The sequence below is a fragment of the Sylvia atricapilla genome, chromosome 1 (assembly GCF_009819655.1).
Source record: "Sylvia atricapilla isolate bSylAtr1 chromosome 1, bSylAtr1.pri, whole genome shotgun sequence".
NCBI lineage: Eukaryota > Metazoa > Chordata > Aves > Passeriformes > Sylviidae > Sylvia > Sylvia atricapilla.
Genome location: NC_089140.1, coordinates 141,374,872 through 141,390,649, shown reverse-complemented (window position 1 = coordinate 141,390,649; position 15,778 = coordinate 141,374,872). Strand labels below are relative to the sequence as shown.

Below are 15,778 nucleotides of genomic sequence, written 5' to 3'. Positions count from 1 at the left end.
TGGGTGGGAGGAGAGAAGACTCTGGGGTGTGACCATCTCTGCCTCTTGCTGTGCTCCAGGCTTTGCTGCCTGCTTGGTGCACCTTCTTTGGTAGAGCTCATTGGCTTCATTTCCCAACACCTTCCTAATTTTTAACTGTGTATTTATGACCCTCTCATTCCATAACAGGAGAGATCTGAAGCCTGGCCTGATTTAGAAAATTCCTACATAAGACAGCGAAAGCCAGCACATGAGGATAATTCCTGTCAGAAATTCGGGTTGTGGCAGCAGGGAACAACCTACAGAAAGAGCCCTCCTCAGCTTTCACCTGAAGCATGACACCTAAGAAGTACATGGTACTAAGCAGCTTCAGGGAAAAGCAGCACAATTTCTGCAGTGCAGCTGTGTTCCTAAGCTGTCGCCACTGAGAAGTGAAGCAGGTGAGATACAGTTGTCTGTGTAGTTGGGTCTGTGAAGCTGAAGTCTTCTGCTTCATTTAACCAGGCTAACTCTTCAGCTGAACGAAACAGTACCTGCAGATCATGTAATGTTTTTTTAACATAGTTAGGGTATGCAAAACCTCAACATCCCTAATCCAGTCTTTATTACTCACCATTTCATTTTCCTAAGAGTGAAAGCAATATTGGGAGCTTCAAGGCTGGTAGTCAGGGCCATGTGCTACTCCAAACATCAGGTCATTGCATTGGCAGGGGGATTTTCAGTTTCTCAGGCCACAGACAGTTTAGGGCAGGGCAAGTGACAGGAGAAGGAGGCTTACAGCATGTGAAGGGCGGGCAGTGGTGTGTGTGTGAGCAGTGGCCCCTGACAAGGTGGAAGGGGTGACAGGAGTTGCATGGGGATTATGAGGCCCAATGGTTGCAGCTGCAGTTCCTTTTAATTCAAGATGGCCATGGACCCTGAGGCCATGCCAGCTTTTGTGAGCCCCAGGATGTAAAAGTGTAATTTTTGAGAAAATTTACCTCCAGAAGCTCAAATGTGGCAAGAAGGTCTCCTCCTGAAAGACTTCCACAGTGCACTGGGTGGTAGCAAAGTTTTGGTGGTTCATAACTTTGATGAGCAAGTGTCACTAAAGGGGCAGCCACTGTAGACCCAATATATTCTGCCTTACCCTAAATAAAGGAGAATACAGGGGTCAAATGCACTTGTATTTCACAATGGTTATAGAGCCAAGATGATGCAGAGCTTAGTATTTATGAAAAAAAAAACAAAAAAAAAAACTTTCTGGAGGAAAAGCCAAGGTAAGATACAAGGCAGCTATGAAGAGGAAGAGCTGAGTACTCATTAGCTCTTCAGAGTATCCAAAATTTCTGAGATCTATATTTAACCAGAGACTGCATCAGAATCTATGTGGTCTTGACCCAGACTTAGATACAGTATTTACAGGGGTGTTCATGGGACTTGGGGGCAAGATGCTTCTGATTTCTGCAAGCTGGTCTTTTGGAGCAAGATTCACCTGAGGAAAATACAAGGCCACGTAGTGAATCTCAGGGCTGGTCTCAGATGTTAAACTGCAAACTACAGTAACACTGAGCTCTATTCAGCAAGGTGATCCATCTTAGACCTATTCAGTGACTCAGCTTTCCTTTCATGCTTGCAGTAGGATGTAAAAGCCCAGGATTTCAGTGAGAAGAAGTTTGAGTTTACCACTGCATCATCATCATACAGCTCGATGACAATCTCTGGTGGGAACTGGGCGATCTCCTCTTTGTCACCATGAAGCACAATGCTGTTGAAAAGCAGCGTCTGGTTCCAGGTGGGAGACAATGTCTGAGAAATGATCTAATGGAAGAGAGGAAATGTTTAATGAGCTGTTTGGTTGAATGTCCTTCAGCAGGACATGCTCATCTGCTGGCGGCCTCCTTTTCCACAGCCTGAACAATGCCATGTCTGACACCACATATGTCTGGCTCCTCCCAGCCAGGAGAATAGGAATCTTTCACTTTGAGGCTGGCACCTCCAATTTCTCCATTTCCCTGTTTGCTTCACAAATCCCTAACAAGCAGATCAATACATGACAACCAGTCTGTGTAGACAAACTTCAGTATTAAAGTTAGAGGAAAGCTATTGCTTTAGGAAAGCAGGCACATGCCAAGTGCTATTAAAATAAAGCTTTTTCCCCGAGGCCAGTTTTCACTTCTGCAGGGCTCATTTTTTTAATCTTACTTCTAGTGCTGTGTAATGACACTTAACACTTTATGAAAAAGAAAGAAGATATTTTCATAAATCACTCGTAAGAAATCAAAAGTTTTTGATTTGTTGTAATTTGAATTAGGTGGATGCTTAAACCATTTCATCTAGAGAATGTTTTAGCTGTCTAGGCAGAATATATATTTAACAAAGATAACAGTTAAAGAGGAAGATGTGCCAACTGCAAATTTACTCATAACCTGCTATCATTCTTTTGATTGGAAATAAGGTTCTTTACTACCGTCTATTAGCACTTGGCTGACAGTCTTAAGAAAACATGCAAGTTATCAGCTGCAATATTTTATTCAGGCAGTGAATAAACTTTACATTTCTGTGCCTATAAACACCTCTTTTTCCTGGGCCAAATTCTACTTTCCAGAATCTGGTGCATCTAGATACTCATTTAATTGGATTCATTCACCATCTTCTATAAGAAGTTAAAATCCCATTACAGGAAAAAATCAATTAATAACCCTGAGGCAAAAGTAGCACAAGCAGGCATTTACAATTTAGAGAAAGGTTTTTGTTTTTGCTCCCTTTGGCACATGCAACAGAACTTGCTTTGTAATAGAATAAAATGTCAGAGGAATTTTAGAATTAATTAAATTAAAACAATCTTCTGTGAAGCTTTGGGGGGAAGGGCTGGATGGGAGAGTTAAATATTTTTTCTGAAGCAAGACTCTATTTGATGTGAAGCAAGACTACTTTTGGCTCAGCAAATTCTGTTTGTGGCATGATTGTCAGAATTCCTGTCCAATTTTAACTCCAGGGTAATTGTAAAGGTCTCAGGACCTTTGAAAGTCAGTCTCCATGTTCTGAGGGATCACCCTCCTGCTCACTTGCCCAGGCTGTACTTCAACCCTTCTTGCTGAAACTTTGTAGAATTTTCCATTTCTCTCTAGAGGCCCCACAGGATTCCATTTTATCCCTGCAGTTTCTTGAGGGAGATGGGAGATTATTCCCCAATATAGTCTCCTTACTATATTTTATACTACTGGGCATACTTTAGCAGCCTTTAACTCTCCCACCTCTCTATTTTTAGCTCACTTCCATTTTAATGCTCTAAAACCACCAGTGTGCTTTGCCACATTCTATCCCAAAGGGCCGTGCTGGCCTCATATGGCTACAGAAGCCACAGAAAGATCTTCACTGTGCTCAATGACTGAATGCATAGGCTAGAGGAAAAGAGAACTATGAGGGCTCATCCTTGTACCCATTTATACCTAGCAATGACAGCAGTCCAAATTTAAAACACATAAATAAAGATGTGAAGAACGGTACACTTGCTACAAAGTCCCAGTAGTCCAAGAGAATCTGATATCTGAGCTAAACCAAACTAGTACCTCTTATTGGAGTAGTGGGTAACAGGTAAACTTTTGGTTTGTTAGCAGTGGACTCTCAGCATGTACTCTTTAACAGCAGGCATCTAATTTTCCTCCTAGGTACTTCCTTGCAAAACCAAGCTTTTCCCTTTTCATTGCTTAATTGTTATAAAAAAACCCACAAAACCCTAAAAACTCCAAGAGTTTTCAGTCAGCAAAAGAGGCTTTGGAACTTACCTTTGTGGTCTGGCAGCGTGATGTGAAAGTCACTTTAGCGAAAGGATCGGAGAGGCCGGTGCTGTCAGCGGCAATGAGCCCCCTCGCCTGGTACATGTGGGCTCTCAGCTGGAACAGGTGTGTGGCTACACCACGGCAGAGAAAACAGCAACATCAGCTCCATGGAAACAGTGCAGCACACAGCTAGGAGGGGAAGATTCATCAGCTGCTCTCCAACCAGGATCTGACAAGGGGAACTGTTGCTAGTGCAGTCTCATTAAAGAAACACCTGAGATACTCAGAAGCTGTGCAAGACATCTGAATTCATTTAAAATCAGTTATGTAGGTCTCTACTGAAAGGCTGTTAAGCGCCAATTTTTATCTCCCATCATTCTTTTATCTAATAGGTGTTCTATGCATCACCAGGAGAAATGAGGGATGCTTCCTCTACAAGGGAACAGATCCATGGGACAGAGAAAAATGCAAGTGAACAAGTTCATTCTTTCCCTGATGTCTACAAAGTGTCAGAATTGATGACTTGGCAATGAAGCCAGTATTTTTTGATGAGAAGGAAAAAAGCCATTATCATCTTAGAACAGTTACTTTATATAGGGATTGTGCCACGCTCTGAACTTTGGGACCATTTTGGGACCATTTCTCTCAATTGTTAATAGGGAGAAGAAAGAGCGCCTTACTTTTATACAGCAGGCAAGCAGGTGAGGGCAGCACACTGTGCCCTGAGTTGGTGTTAGATGGTAATTCAATCTCATATCCTACGGGCAAATTCTCCATGGCACTGTGGGCATAGCTGGTAGGTCCAAGCCACAGGTAGATGTCCACCTTTGCCTGCACAGTCCAGCCCAGAGGGCGCTTGCCTGGGAGCTGAAACAAAAATTCAACATCAGCAGCAAGCTCAAGAAAGATGGCTGAGTGCTAAGTCTTACCAAGCCAGAGTAAAATAAAGAAGCACTCTCTGAGCTGATATACTGATAAATGACATTTCTCCACAGTGAGTGGCCCTGACACTCATTTAGCACAAGAAACTTCTGTGATTCTTAGGGAAGGAATTAGTAATTTGCTCAACTAACCGTCTGTGTAAATTCCATACTGCCTAATATGCAGAGGGTTTTGCAGGCTATCTTATAGCTGCACACATCTAAGTGCTATCTTATGCCTTACTTTGCTCAGACTTCAGCCCGTCTGACATTTCATGCAGTTTTGCTGGTCTCCAGTAGCTAGTCCCATGTATTATGAAAAATATTACTCCATTGGGCAGGTCAGAAGACATTTCCACTATAACATGTTACTAGTCTTGACCAATTATTTCCTTTTTCTTCCTTCCCACTTCATCTATATCTGCTAAGTTCAGAGTTTAGTATTTTCTGTTCCCAAGGTAAATCTGGATACTGAAGGGGCTGGATAGTTAATTGCAGAATATTTTATTTCCTGCAGGCAAATAGTACTTTGCTTAAAAAATATCTATGGCAAGTATCTCAGGATCTTAGATGTTTTTTATCTGCTCTTTAGCTGTGTTTTATGAAAGTATTCCTAGATGTCCAAAGTGAAAAAAACCACTAAAAAGTCATTATATGAAGTCACTGTTTTCTGGAGCATTAGGGTTTTTCCTGATGGTCACGGCAACAATTAATTGCGCAATATTCCACTGTAGGTAGTACTGGTCACACTGCCTTTGTAGGAATGTTTCCACTAGGGCTTTCCTTCAACATGAATAATTCCGTAACAGTATTTTGGACATATATTGCACAAACTTAAGTATGCTTTAAATAGAAAGTTTAAATAATTCCTGTATTACCCCTGAATAGCTGGGTTTCCTCACTGAGTTGCTGAGTGCTGATCTCCCACCAGTGTCCTCCCAGACTTTCATGTGCTGCATTCTGATGGTTTTGCCCGCAAAGAGGCTGCACCTTTTCTATTTGTTTATGTATACAGCCATTGATAAACAATGTTCTATACTTGCCATAACAAATAGTGAGGGAATTAATTACTCATATATCAAAAGCCAGACAATAATATGCTTAAAGAATGACAAGCATAAATATAAGAAGCAAATATTAATAAATGGTGGATACAAATCTGTGCATATTTTTACATCACAAAGATTAATCTGTAAAATACTATCCCTGGAAAAAATCTGAATACCAAATGCTCCCCAAGCATTACCTATGTTTGCAGTGTGCCACAGACTTACTTTCAGGAAATGAGTTCTAATCTTCCCACAGTCCTTTCCTCTCTGCTCATTCGCTGGGGAGTAGAGTATATTTTTTGCTGGGACTCTTGCATAGGCAACTCTTTTGTTGTTGCTGATCATCCAGATGAACACATCAGGCACTGTATTCTGTGGCTGTTAAGTGAGGCATATTGAAATAAAACTGAATTCTTTCTATAAGCCACCACCATCAAAATTTTGTTGAAGCTATTACTAAGAGCTGATGCCCTCATGCTGCTGTTAAGTGGCAGATGTATCCCTGAACTAAACAAGGCTGTCACTTCAGGCTTTGCAGTCCCTAATTTCTAATTACAGCTAAAGGTAAAGAGCTTTATAAAGTGATTAAGGAGTACCCACTTCATAAGTAATTTCAAGAGAAACTAAAATTAAGTATCTGGGTATGGCTCTGTCCCAGGAAATAACTTAACCACAGACCACATAAGTAACTACCATGGAAATACCATCAATTTCATCTGTACCAGAAAACCAAAAAGGACCAGGACCAAGCTCAAACACTGACATATGATCATCTTTCCTGCTGGTGATGATGCTCAATGAGACTGCCTTGCCCTGTCCCAGGTAAGGTTTCCCCAAGAAAAACTTCAGTGTGGTTTGAAAAAAAGACCACCCAGGGGCTGTTCCCTAAAGGAACTGTGAGCAGGGTCACTTTGTTTTAGGAAGCAAGACAATTTGTGTGCAGGATGCAAACCATGCCTCTGTGCACTTGTTCTCTGAGCCAGGGAATAGCCATGGCCCTCTTTGGTTTGCTAGCACAGGAGGCTCTCAGAGGCACAGCTTTCCAGTGGCAGGATTTTGGCCCAACCAAATACATCAATTCTTCTGTTATTCTCAGGCTAAATAATACAGGCACCCCAAGATCGTATCAGTCCAAATCCATACAGGTGTCCATACAGGCAGAGACATGAGTTCATATCAGAAAGTTGGCTTCTCCAAGCCACCAGGTATGGGATGACCTTACTGAAAAAAGATATCTGTGGTGCATCTTCTCCATACCACACAGCCAATGTTTCCTACCCTGGTTTGATAATAACTCCATTTAATGCAGAAGAGAGTCCAGATATCTGAAAGTGAACTCTTTAGATAGCCAAGCCAGAAGTTATTCTTCACATGGGATTATGAAAATCAAAGCCAAGTCCTGAATTTTAAATTTTTCTGAATTCTGTGTGGATTACCTCATCAGCCAAGAATCGAATTTTATCTATAAAGCTCTGAGTCTCACGAATCACTTCATCCAGTGACATCTTCTTTTTCTGCTGTTCAACGATTCCTTTAGCATCACTGGACATTGCTTCCTGCAGTGAGGAAAGACAATATAGACTTTTCATCTATTATCAAGTAGTTTGAACTGGAAGAGAAACAGTCTTTGATTCAAGTTGAAAAGAGAAGATGGGAAACACTTTGTTCAATGTTTCTTTGTCACAACAAAAACTGATCAATTCTTTGGAGCTGGACAACATAAAAATTGAATGTCTCCCATTTTGTCTTTGTTTGTCTGTGTACTACATGTATGGAAGTCACAAAAACCATGTGATTGCCACCTGGAATTAGCAAGCCTTGATCCTGACAGAAGGCACAATCTTTTGTGCTACAAACAATAAAAAAGGTAATAAATATTCAGATGAGCTCCACCCAGTTTGGTTTCTTCCCACTGGTTCCTCAAAGGAGATGACTAGGTCCAGGAATATTAAAGGCCAGACTTTAACAGTCTTGAAGTTCAGCACCACCGCAGTAGTTAGACACCTGACAGCAGTGCAAATTGGGTACTTTTCCACTGAGCTTAGCATCACTCCATTTTAAGATGCATGGATGAGAAAAATAATCTCATTATTATAATGTCTTATCGGTATTTAAAAACAACATCTTCTGATTAATTTTAGTGTATCTGACAACTTTATTAAACTTAGTGGGATTTATTAAACTGAGTGCTCATAGATACTATATTCATATGAATTACAAGCATTCCCATATGGTACAATCAAATAGAAAATAAAATAGAAAAAAAATCAAGTAGTGTGCTTTCAGTAATCATCATTGTATCAATTACATAGGAAGAGCACAGCACATACCAGCTCTTGCTTGAACAACATGAGCCTCTTTTTGTCCAAAGAAGTGTAGTTCGACCCTTTGGGCTTCTTTTCAGCAATGACCATGAACGCCCTAGGAGCCAGGAATAACAGGGGTTTTAAATCTGTTATTTTTTCAATGTCAGAATACTAATGGGCTAAAATACATTGGTATGTTCTGTGTCTGCTGCTGTACATGAACCAGAAGACAAAAATGCTGAAAATTTCTAAAAGATAGGTACCTATAAGATTCAAGGAATAGAATCCAAAACCCGTGCACCACACTTCACAAAAATGAATAAATAATATCTAGAAATAAGGTGTTATATCTATTTCAAGCCAAATCATGTCATTTGATACAGAGTCCACTGGGTCTATACCAATATGTGGCATCCTTTGTTTTTATATTAACCTTGGTTGGGTTTTTTACAGTGTATCTATCACACACTTTATTAAATACTAATCACATATACGACATATTCTTGAAGTTCCAAAAGCCAAAATAATATGACAATGATTGGCAGTCATCTATTGCCAATACCAAATATTGTAAATAACAATAAATATCTTCTCTGTCTAAATAGAAAAAGTAATTTGGGAATGTCTTTGCTTTTATAGCAAGGTAAATAAAATATAGATCTCAGTAAATTTACTGTAATTTTTTAAAATTATCATCAGTTTCCTTGCCTAGCCTTGAATTTGAGGCCAACATTAAATTTCATTTTCTGTATGCATCTAGTAAATGTTATCACCTGCTCTGATTGATAAAACCATTTAGGGTCTTCTTCATTTTCTCCTCAGCTGCAGTCTCTGAAACCTTGATCAAGGCCTTTACTTGCTCTAATGATTCTTCCTATGAAAAACATGAGAAAGCCATTATGCACAGGAGGGCATTTTGTCATTCTGTCGGCGTTACAGTACCATTTATGACTAGCAAGAATGAGGTAGGTGATTTTGTGGGCTGACAGAAAACGTCTTTGATATATCACTAGAAGAGCACAGAGAAAAGACTCCAACAGCATGATATATTTTGACCTTTTCCCAGTCTTTCGAATTACTTGTCCAAGCTATTACTGCTTGGAGAAACTTTGTGTTCTTACTTCTTTGGAGAAGATCAATCAGTGGGAAACATCTGCTAGGTAGGAGAAAAAAAAAAACTTCTTCTTGGTTCTGTTTCTAATCCTGCTGCTTAACTTTAGCAAGTTGCTGGAGTTAACATCTTAAACTTCAGTGGTCACTAGGATCCATATGAAAGGTCCATCACAAAACCTACTGTTATCCATGAGGAATGGAGTCTTTTCTTAAAAACTAAAATAAATATCTGGATTTTCAGCAAGGCCTGTGGGTGTTTGGGTGCACTGACAAACATTATCTCCCCACATATGTATATTCAGATATTTAATAGTCAAATACCCAAGTTCAAAATATTTGGATATAAGTCACTCTCTTCTCCTGATATAACCTTGCATAAATATGACTTCAGTGTTGTTGCGTATATATTGTTGCACTGTATATCACGAGATATATGTGAATAAATAAGGGATGAAGCAGACTCTTAATCTGAGTGCCCCACATTAAAATGTTCAACATTAGAAGTCACTAAAAAAAAACAAACAAAAAAACCTGCTTTCTTGAGACTGTTGAAGTCAACTTTAAACAAAGGTAAAAAACCCATCATTATGGGAAAACACTGTGACTAGGACATCAGAATGACTGCCCATGAGATGATATGCCATTCTGTCTCTGTCAATGTTTTAGGAAAACTAAGAGCAAATATTGTCCTTTAAGGAGTGCCCAGCATAAATGAATGGCAAGAAGATATTAGAGGAAGAGCCATAGGAGACAAAATTACTCTTTATCTCATAATTTAATTGTTTGAAGGTTTTTACAGAGGTTGCTGAGGAAAGAAGGCAGACCTACTGCCAAAAAAATAGTTGTGGTTGGGAATATTTGAGCAGCTCTAATAGTTCAAAGCAATTAGGGGGAAAGAAAAAGGAAAGAGTATATACAAACTACTTTCTCACAAAATGAACAACAAGGAATGCAGCTGGGGGGAATTACAGAGGTCTGATTTGGGAAGCGTGGCCTCTCACTGCTATGCTTTGCTGAATACATGGGAGGATGGCTGCCACTCACCAGGTGATCTGCCATTCTCTCAAGAGTGTTGGAAGAGTACAGCCGAAAGGTCTGGTTGCCCCAGCAGCTCTTTACACAGATACAGGGCTTCCTCTCATCATATGGCAGGTACTGGTAGTTCCTGTGAAAACAAGGTAGGGAGCAGATCATGGAGGAGACAGAACAGTTCAAGGAGAAGCAGAGCAAAGAATAGTTGTTTGGTGCTCTCAGAGCACACAAACTACAGACAAAACAGGATGTGCTTTCATAGCCTAACAAAGAAATCCTGGGAAGAGCAAACACAAACATCGCTTTTGCTACCCATGAGATCCCTGAAGAGAAAAGATTTGAAGTCAATAGATCTAATTTCAGTGCTTTCCAGGGTGAAAAAAAAAAAAAAAAAAAAAAAAAAAAAAAAAAAAAAAAAAGGCACGCAGAGAAGCTCTGAAATACTATTAATGGTGGGAAACTACAAGGGAAAAAGAAACAAAGATTAATATCTCATCATATCCTCAAAAGCCATGGTTCCACACACTGCCATGGGAGAGCCATTTTCTATACTAATGGTGGGGCAGTGGAGACCTTTTTAATGTGTATGAACATTTGCAAACCACTTTATATTCTTCTGTCCATGGTTCTAATGGCCTCAGACAGGCTCAGTGATTTCAGATAGAACTGGCCACAGGTGTTCGATCACCAAGCCAAGACCGTGGAAACCAAATCACTATTTTCTCTTGAGTGTCATATCAGTAACTCCAAACTTTCACACATCCCTAAGAGGTTTATGTCTGAATTTTTTCCATTTCCATTTTTCATCTTTCTAAAGCTTAATATCTTCTCTCTAATTTCATTTTACTGCCGTATATGATATCAAAATAGAGAGAATTTTCCATTTACTTTCTCCTCAATAACCTACAAGGTGATGATTACCCATTGAATTTGGTGCACAGCAGAGCTACACAGGCCTTGGGTGTCATTAATTTTGGTGCTTTCAGAAAAGAGAAAATCAATTCAACCATCTCCCAGGGTCTGAACAACTTAACCTGAAATTCATAGAGCTTAAGAACCTTTTCACTGGATTTACTAAGAAGAGTACATAGCCATGAAAAAATTCAAATGAAAAACTGAAAATTCATGTCTATTATTCTCACTTTTTCAGAAATCGCTTTTTTAGTTTTAGCTCATCCTTAGTTTAAGTTTTTGACATAAATGTGGAAAATTTCTGGCAGTTTCATGGTGTCTGCTTTAGAAGTCTTATTGCTCTGCCAGTTCCTTTAGTGGTTTTAATCTCCAAAATATGCCCTTCTTTTTGTTTTCCATGGTTCATTTATGAATCAGAAATGCAGTTTATCTAAACTACTGGATATCCCATTAAGTACTTATTAATACTAAAAATATCCAGTCATGAGGCCACCAAGATGCCATTATGAGAAGACTGAAAAATTCATTAATTGGTGTCTGTGGCTGACCAGACTGTTTTAAATAGCACAGGAGGGAATAAATGATGTAGCATTTTACATAAATTTGAGGAAAAGAGATCTTTCCTGAGAGAAAAGTTTATTAATACTGGACCAAGCCAAGAAGCAAATATCTGATTTGAAGAGTGATTCAGTCTTTTACAATGTTTCTTTAAATCTAAACTGTTGTTAAGGGAAAACTAAAAAATCCCAGCTTCTCTCAGGGAAGATAACTTCTGCTTGTACCCAAAGTTGCAGTTCTGTTAACAAGGAAAGGCAACTGTCTTCCCATCAAGCACTGAGTTTTTTCCCCTCTCTTTTTTTACTTGCTGCAAAACCAGGGTTTTTTTACCATGATATTTTCATTCTTGTTTTCTTTCACTAGCTCTTATTTGATCTAAGTGAGACATTGATTGCAGAAAAGAGTGAAAGTGTTTTTTAAATTTAGAGACATCCAGAAACCAAACAGATCCAGGCTGATATTTTCCTCCTGGTCCTTATATCTGTAGAATGCTTGGCCTTGGCCTTCTAAAGAAAGAAGTACCATTCAATCTTGGCAGTCACCAATATCGGGGATTGTTCTACCTACTAAAACAACAAAGAAAATATTTCTTTTTATTATCATTCTTTCAAATTAATTAAACCTTTACAATTCTGTTTATGAGCAAGGTTATTTAGAAGAACTGTTCTGCATGTTTTCATCCATTGCTCCATTTCTTTTCTTAATGACAGTTTCCTCCTACCTCTGTTACTACTCACTATTTAAGTCTGTATCTATAATTATTAGCTCTAGAAAGTGTTCTGGGAAGGTGACTTTTCCTTCACCAGATTTCAATATTTCACACTGTGCTTCTGGAGCTGGACACTGGCTGGTGTTACTTGTGATCACAGTGTGGGACCCTAAACCAAGGATGGAAGAAGTTGCATTTTGCCATAGCTTTCCAATGTACAGCTGGTGTAAGCCACAACACTTTCAGAAAGGGTTCAAGAGCCCATGAGGCTAAGATTAGATGCATATAAAATAGCTCAGGGCCTATTCATTTCAGTGAAGACAAGAAAATTTACCATTGTGAAAGATGTTGAAGACTTGAAAGCCTCCATTTTTCACAAACTCTTTAGTGCTGCCAGGTTCATCAGTGAGTCCCACAGGATTATAAAATAAGTGCCAGAGTCCTACATGATGAGGTTTCGAAACACAGATGCTCACCTATTCCCACCTGTGATCAGTGGCTTCTCAGGGGGTGTGGTAGATATCAGGGGTATTCCAAGGTCATGGGAAATGTCATCTTCCCCCTCATGCAGAAGGCTTTCTTCTGATTCTCCATTATGTGTCTTCTTTTTCCCTCCAGCTCCTACTGACACCCCATCAGTAGCAGTTCCAAAGTTACCTAGAGAGCCAGGGTTACAGGAGATGTCTAACTTGGAGGTGGTAAACATGAATGAGGTTTTAAAAGAAGAAAATGGCCAGTCATACCAGTGGAAAGTCTTTGTCCCCTCCTGTTCATTTAGCTGTTTTAACCATACCAGAGCATATAAAAGTTGTGATAGGTTATGTTTTTCCCTGGAATGTCAGGTTCTAAAACAGTGCTTCCTTACCTCTCTCATATGACCTATACCTAGCATATCACATCACTTGGTGGTGTGATCCTCTGACTGCTGGTCCCCAGGACCTTCAGCTTTTACTAAAGAAATTCAGAAACCAAAACAATATTGCTGATACTGTTGATATCTCTGTACTCAGGAGCCCTGATATGGGATTGATTCACACAGAAAATGTATGTCTTCTTCACAACATATAGATAATAATTTCAAAGTTTGATCTCAGAAATTATAAACTCTTTTAAGACAAATAAATTCTTCCTTTTAGGGTTGCAGAGTTAGTAATAACAACACTTTGAGGCCCCAGCTTCAAGCCTAATGCCAGACAACTCTGCTAATGATACAATCATCTTCCCTAAAAGGATTTTGCCTTAAAGGGCAATTATTAGCACTGGGAAAGAGGTACATCCATCAGACTGATAATTACAGATTTTAAAAGAGACAGACAGAAAATATGCCCTGCAGGAGAAGAATGTGCTGAATCACCCCATATGACATCCTGATCTCGATTTTTTGTTCAGCCTTTTGTGTAAATAATGACAACTTGCCAAGTTTGGGTCCAAATTTCAGCTACACAGGTGGCTAATAGATGTTCAGGTCCAGAATTCAGAGTTAGATTAATCTTTAGTATTAATTCTGACAAGAATCACTATAATTTCTTGTCCAACTATTTAAATTCGTTTCTTGTCATCCTCAGTTCAGCTTCCTGCTAAGTTTCAGCAGGAAACAGTATCACTCATTGATTCCCATTTTTAACAGCATCTCTCCCTGCACACAAAGCCTTACAGCTGAGCACAGTCATGGACACGAGCACAAAGACTGGAAGTGCCAAGGTGCTACTGTGCACCTGGACCCTTGGTGGGTCTGGTACAGAGATAACCAAATCCCTGCAAGGGAAATGAAACCAATTCAAGCTTCTCTCTTAGGACAAAGTTTGTCTGCTTTGAAAATATGCACTCAATGTTCAGGAAAATGTCTTCATTTTCTCTTTAGTCTGCTTCCAGTGATAATTTAGCTTCACAATGAGGAGCTAATGCAGTATGGTCCTGCTTTCCCCTGGAAGAGGAAAGGACCTACCAGGAGGATGTTAGAACAAGGTGGTGCCTGCAGCTTGAGTCTTGGCTGTACATCACCCCCCCTGCCACACTCACAGGCCCACAGGTTACTCAATGGGGTTGGCCAAGACAATGGATAAGGATCAACCCCACAAAGGGCTCCCTCCCAGCCAGGGACTGGGATTGCAATGGACATCATAGAATGAGCTCTGCCTGAAGTAAATTATCTGAGCTTGAGCTCCCAAGTGCTTAAGAAGGTAAATACTGGCTGAGTTGCTGTATATATATTAGGGGAGAGTATTTGTATTAATACAGGGCATTTGGGGATTAAGAAAGGCATCAATATGCCCAGCTTGACTGTTATCCAGAAAAATTATAATCAGGGTTTAACTCAAATGTAAGCTCTACTCTGAAGCTGATTCCTGAGCCACCCCAGTCAGTAACACCTATCATTCCCTTGCTCTTGAGGCTCCCTCTCTCCTTTGGGTAAGACCTTAATACACTTACCAACAGAAACCTCAAAGGTTATTGGCTTGTCTCCAAACTTCCTATCAATCATTGTGGCTTCAAAAAATGTCCCAAAGAGAAGGAATTCCTCAAATTTCTCTTCATAGATCTATTGGAGAAGAAGGAGGAAAACACTGGCATTTATTTTTTCCACTATTTTTTACAGCACAAAGGAAAAGTGCAATGGTCTTTTGTTGAGTTTTAAGGCTCTGCTAGGCTCTGTTTACACCTGTTGGAGACTCAGCATCTGCTTGTGCCTGGCATGGACTCTCAGTCAAGGAGGGTCAGCTAACACTTCTGATCTTCTTGGGTCATTAACAAAACACATATTAACACCAAGCCAAGACTAAGCTCAAAGGAGATACACTTTATGGTTTGAGTCCTTCTCAAATTTACACCCCAACTGTCACAATCTTCCTCATCCAAACTCCTCTCATTTCACAACAGCTGCAAACTGAGGCCCATTAGGAAAGATCAGCACTAGCTCTGCAGTGTGAGTGAGGAAATGAATAAAAACATCAGCCATATATTAATATTTGTTTCCCTGACTTCTGCAAAGCAGAAACAGTTTTTGACACAGCCCATGATCTCTTCATTTTGAAAATCCTCTACTGTACACAGTAAAAGATGATAGGTCTTCAGTGAAAGGATTAACAACATCATATATCAAAATCGACAGCTCAAACAGATTGCAGCTCCAGAGTAACTTTAGCTTTTTCAAAGTATACCCAGAGAAAAGGGTATCTAATAAAGCCAAGGCTCAGACACTATGACATATACGTCTATCTCCCATTATAAAAAAAACCAAATTTTAATATCTTATTGCTGTTGGAATAGGTCAATAAGTGCTGTGGGGATGGATAATTTCCCTCTGTTGTCTCAGAGGATCTATGAGACATTTTTTGCATTATTGGTAATGTCTCCAGTTCCTGCTTTTCCTTTCAGAGGGTTGTAATACAATTACTGTCTACTGTAGCACGAAATAGTTGCTGAATGTCAAAACCAAAAG

At 39.6% G+C, this 15,778-nt stretch overlaps 1 protein-coding gene across 1 annotated transcript in view; it reads right to left on the bottom strand.

The window, feature by feature from the left end:
• The window catches only part of FER1L6 (fer-1 like family member 6), a 61,412-nt gene that overhangs the window by 25,802 nt on the left and 19,832 nt on the right, over window positions 1-15,778 (bottom strand). Inside the window, exons 12-22 of the mRNA XM_066316822.1 lie at window positions 14,770-14,878; window positions 12,816-12,996; window positions 10,173-10,293; window positions 8,789-8,889; window positions 8,040-8,130; window positions 7,146-7,265; window positions 5,935-6,087; window positions 4,421-4,607; window positions 3,747-3,871; window positions 1,645-1,779; window positions 960-1,109 (exon numbers count right to left, since the gene is read on the bottom strand). Of these exons, the coding sequence (XP_066172919.1) occupies window positions 960-1,109; window positions 1,645-1,779; window positions 3,747-3,871; window positions 4,421-4,607; window positions 5,935-6,087; window positions 7,146-7,265; window positions 8,040-8,130; window positions 8,789-8,889; window positions 10,173-10,293; window positions 12,816-12,996; window positions 14,770-14,878 (1,473 nt within the window). The remainder of the gene's footprint in view (window positions 1-959; window positions 1,110-1,644; window positions 1,780-3,746; window positions 3,872-4,420; window positions 4,608-5,934; window positions 6,088-7,145; window positions 7,266-8,039; window positions 8,131-8,788; window positions 8,890-10,172; window positions 10,294-12,815; window positions 12,997-14,769; window positions 14,879-15,778) is intronic.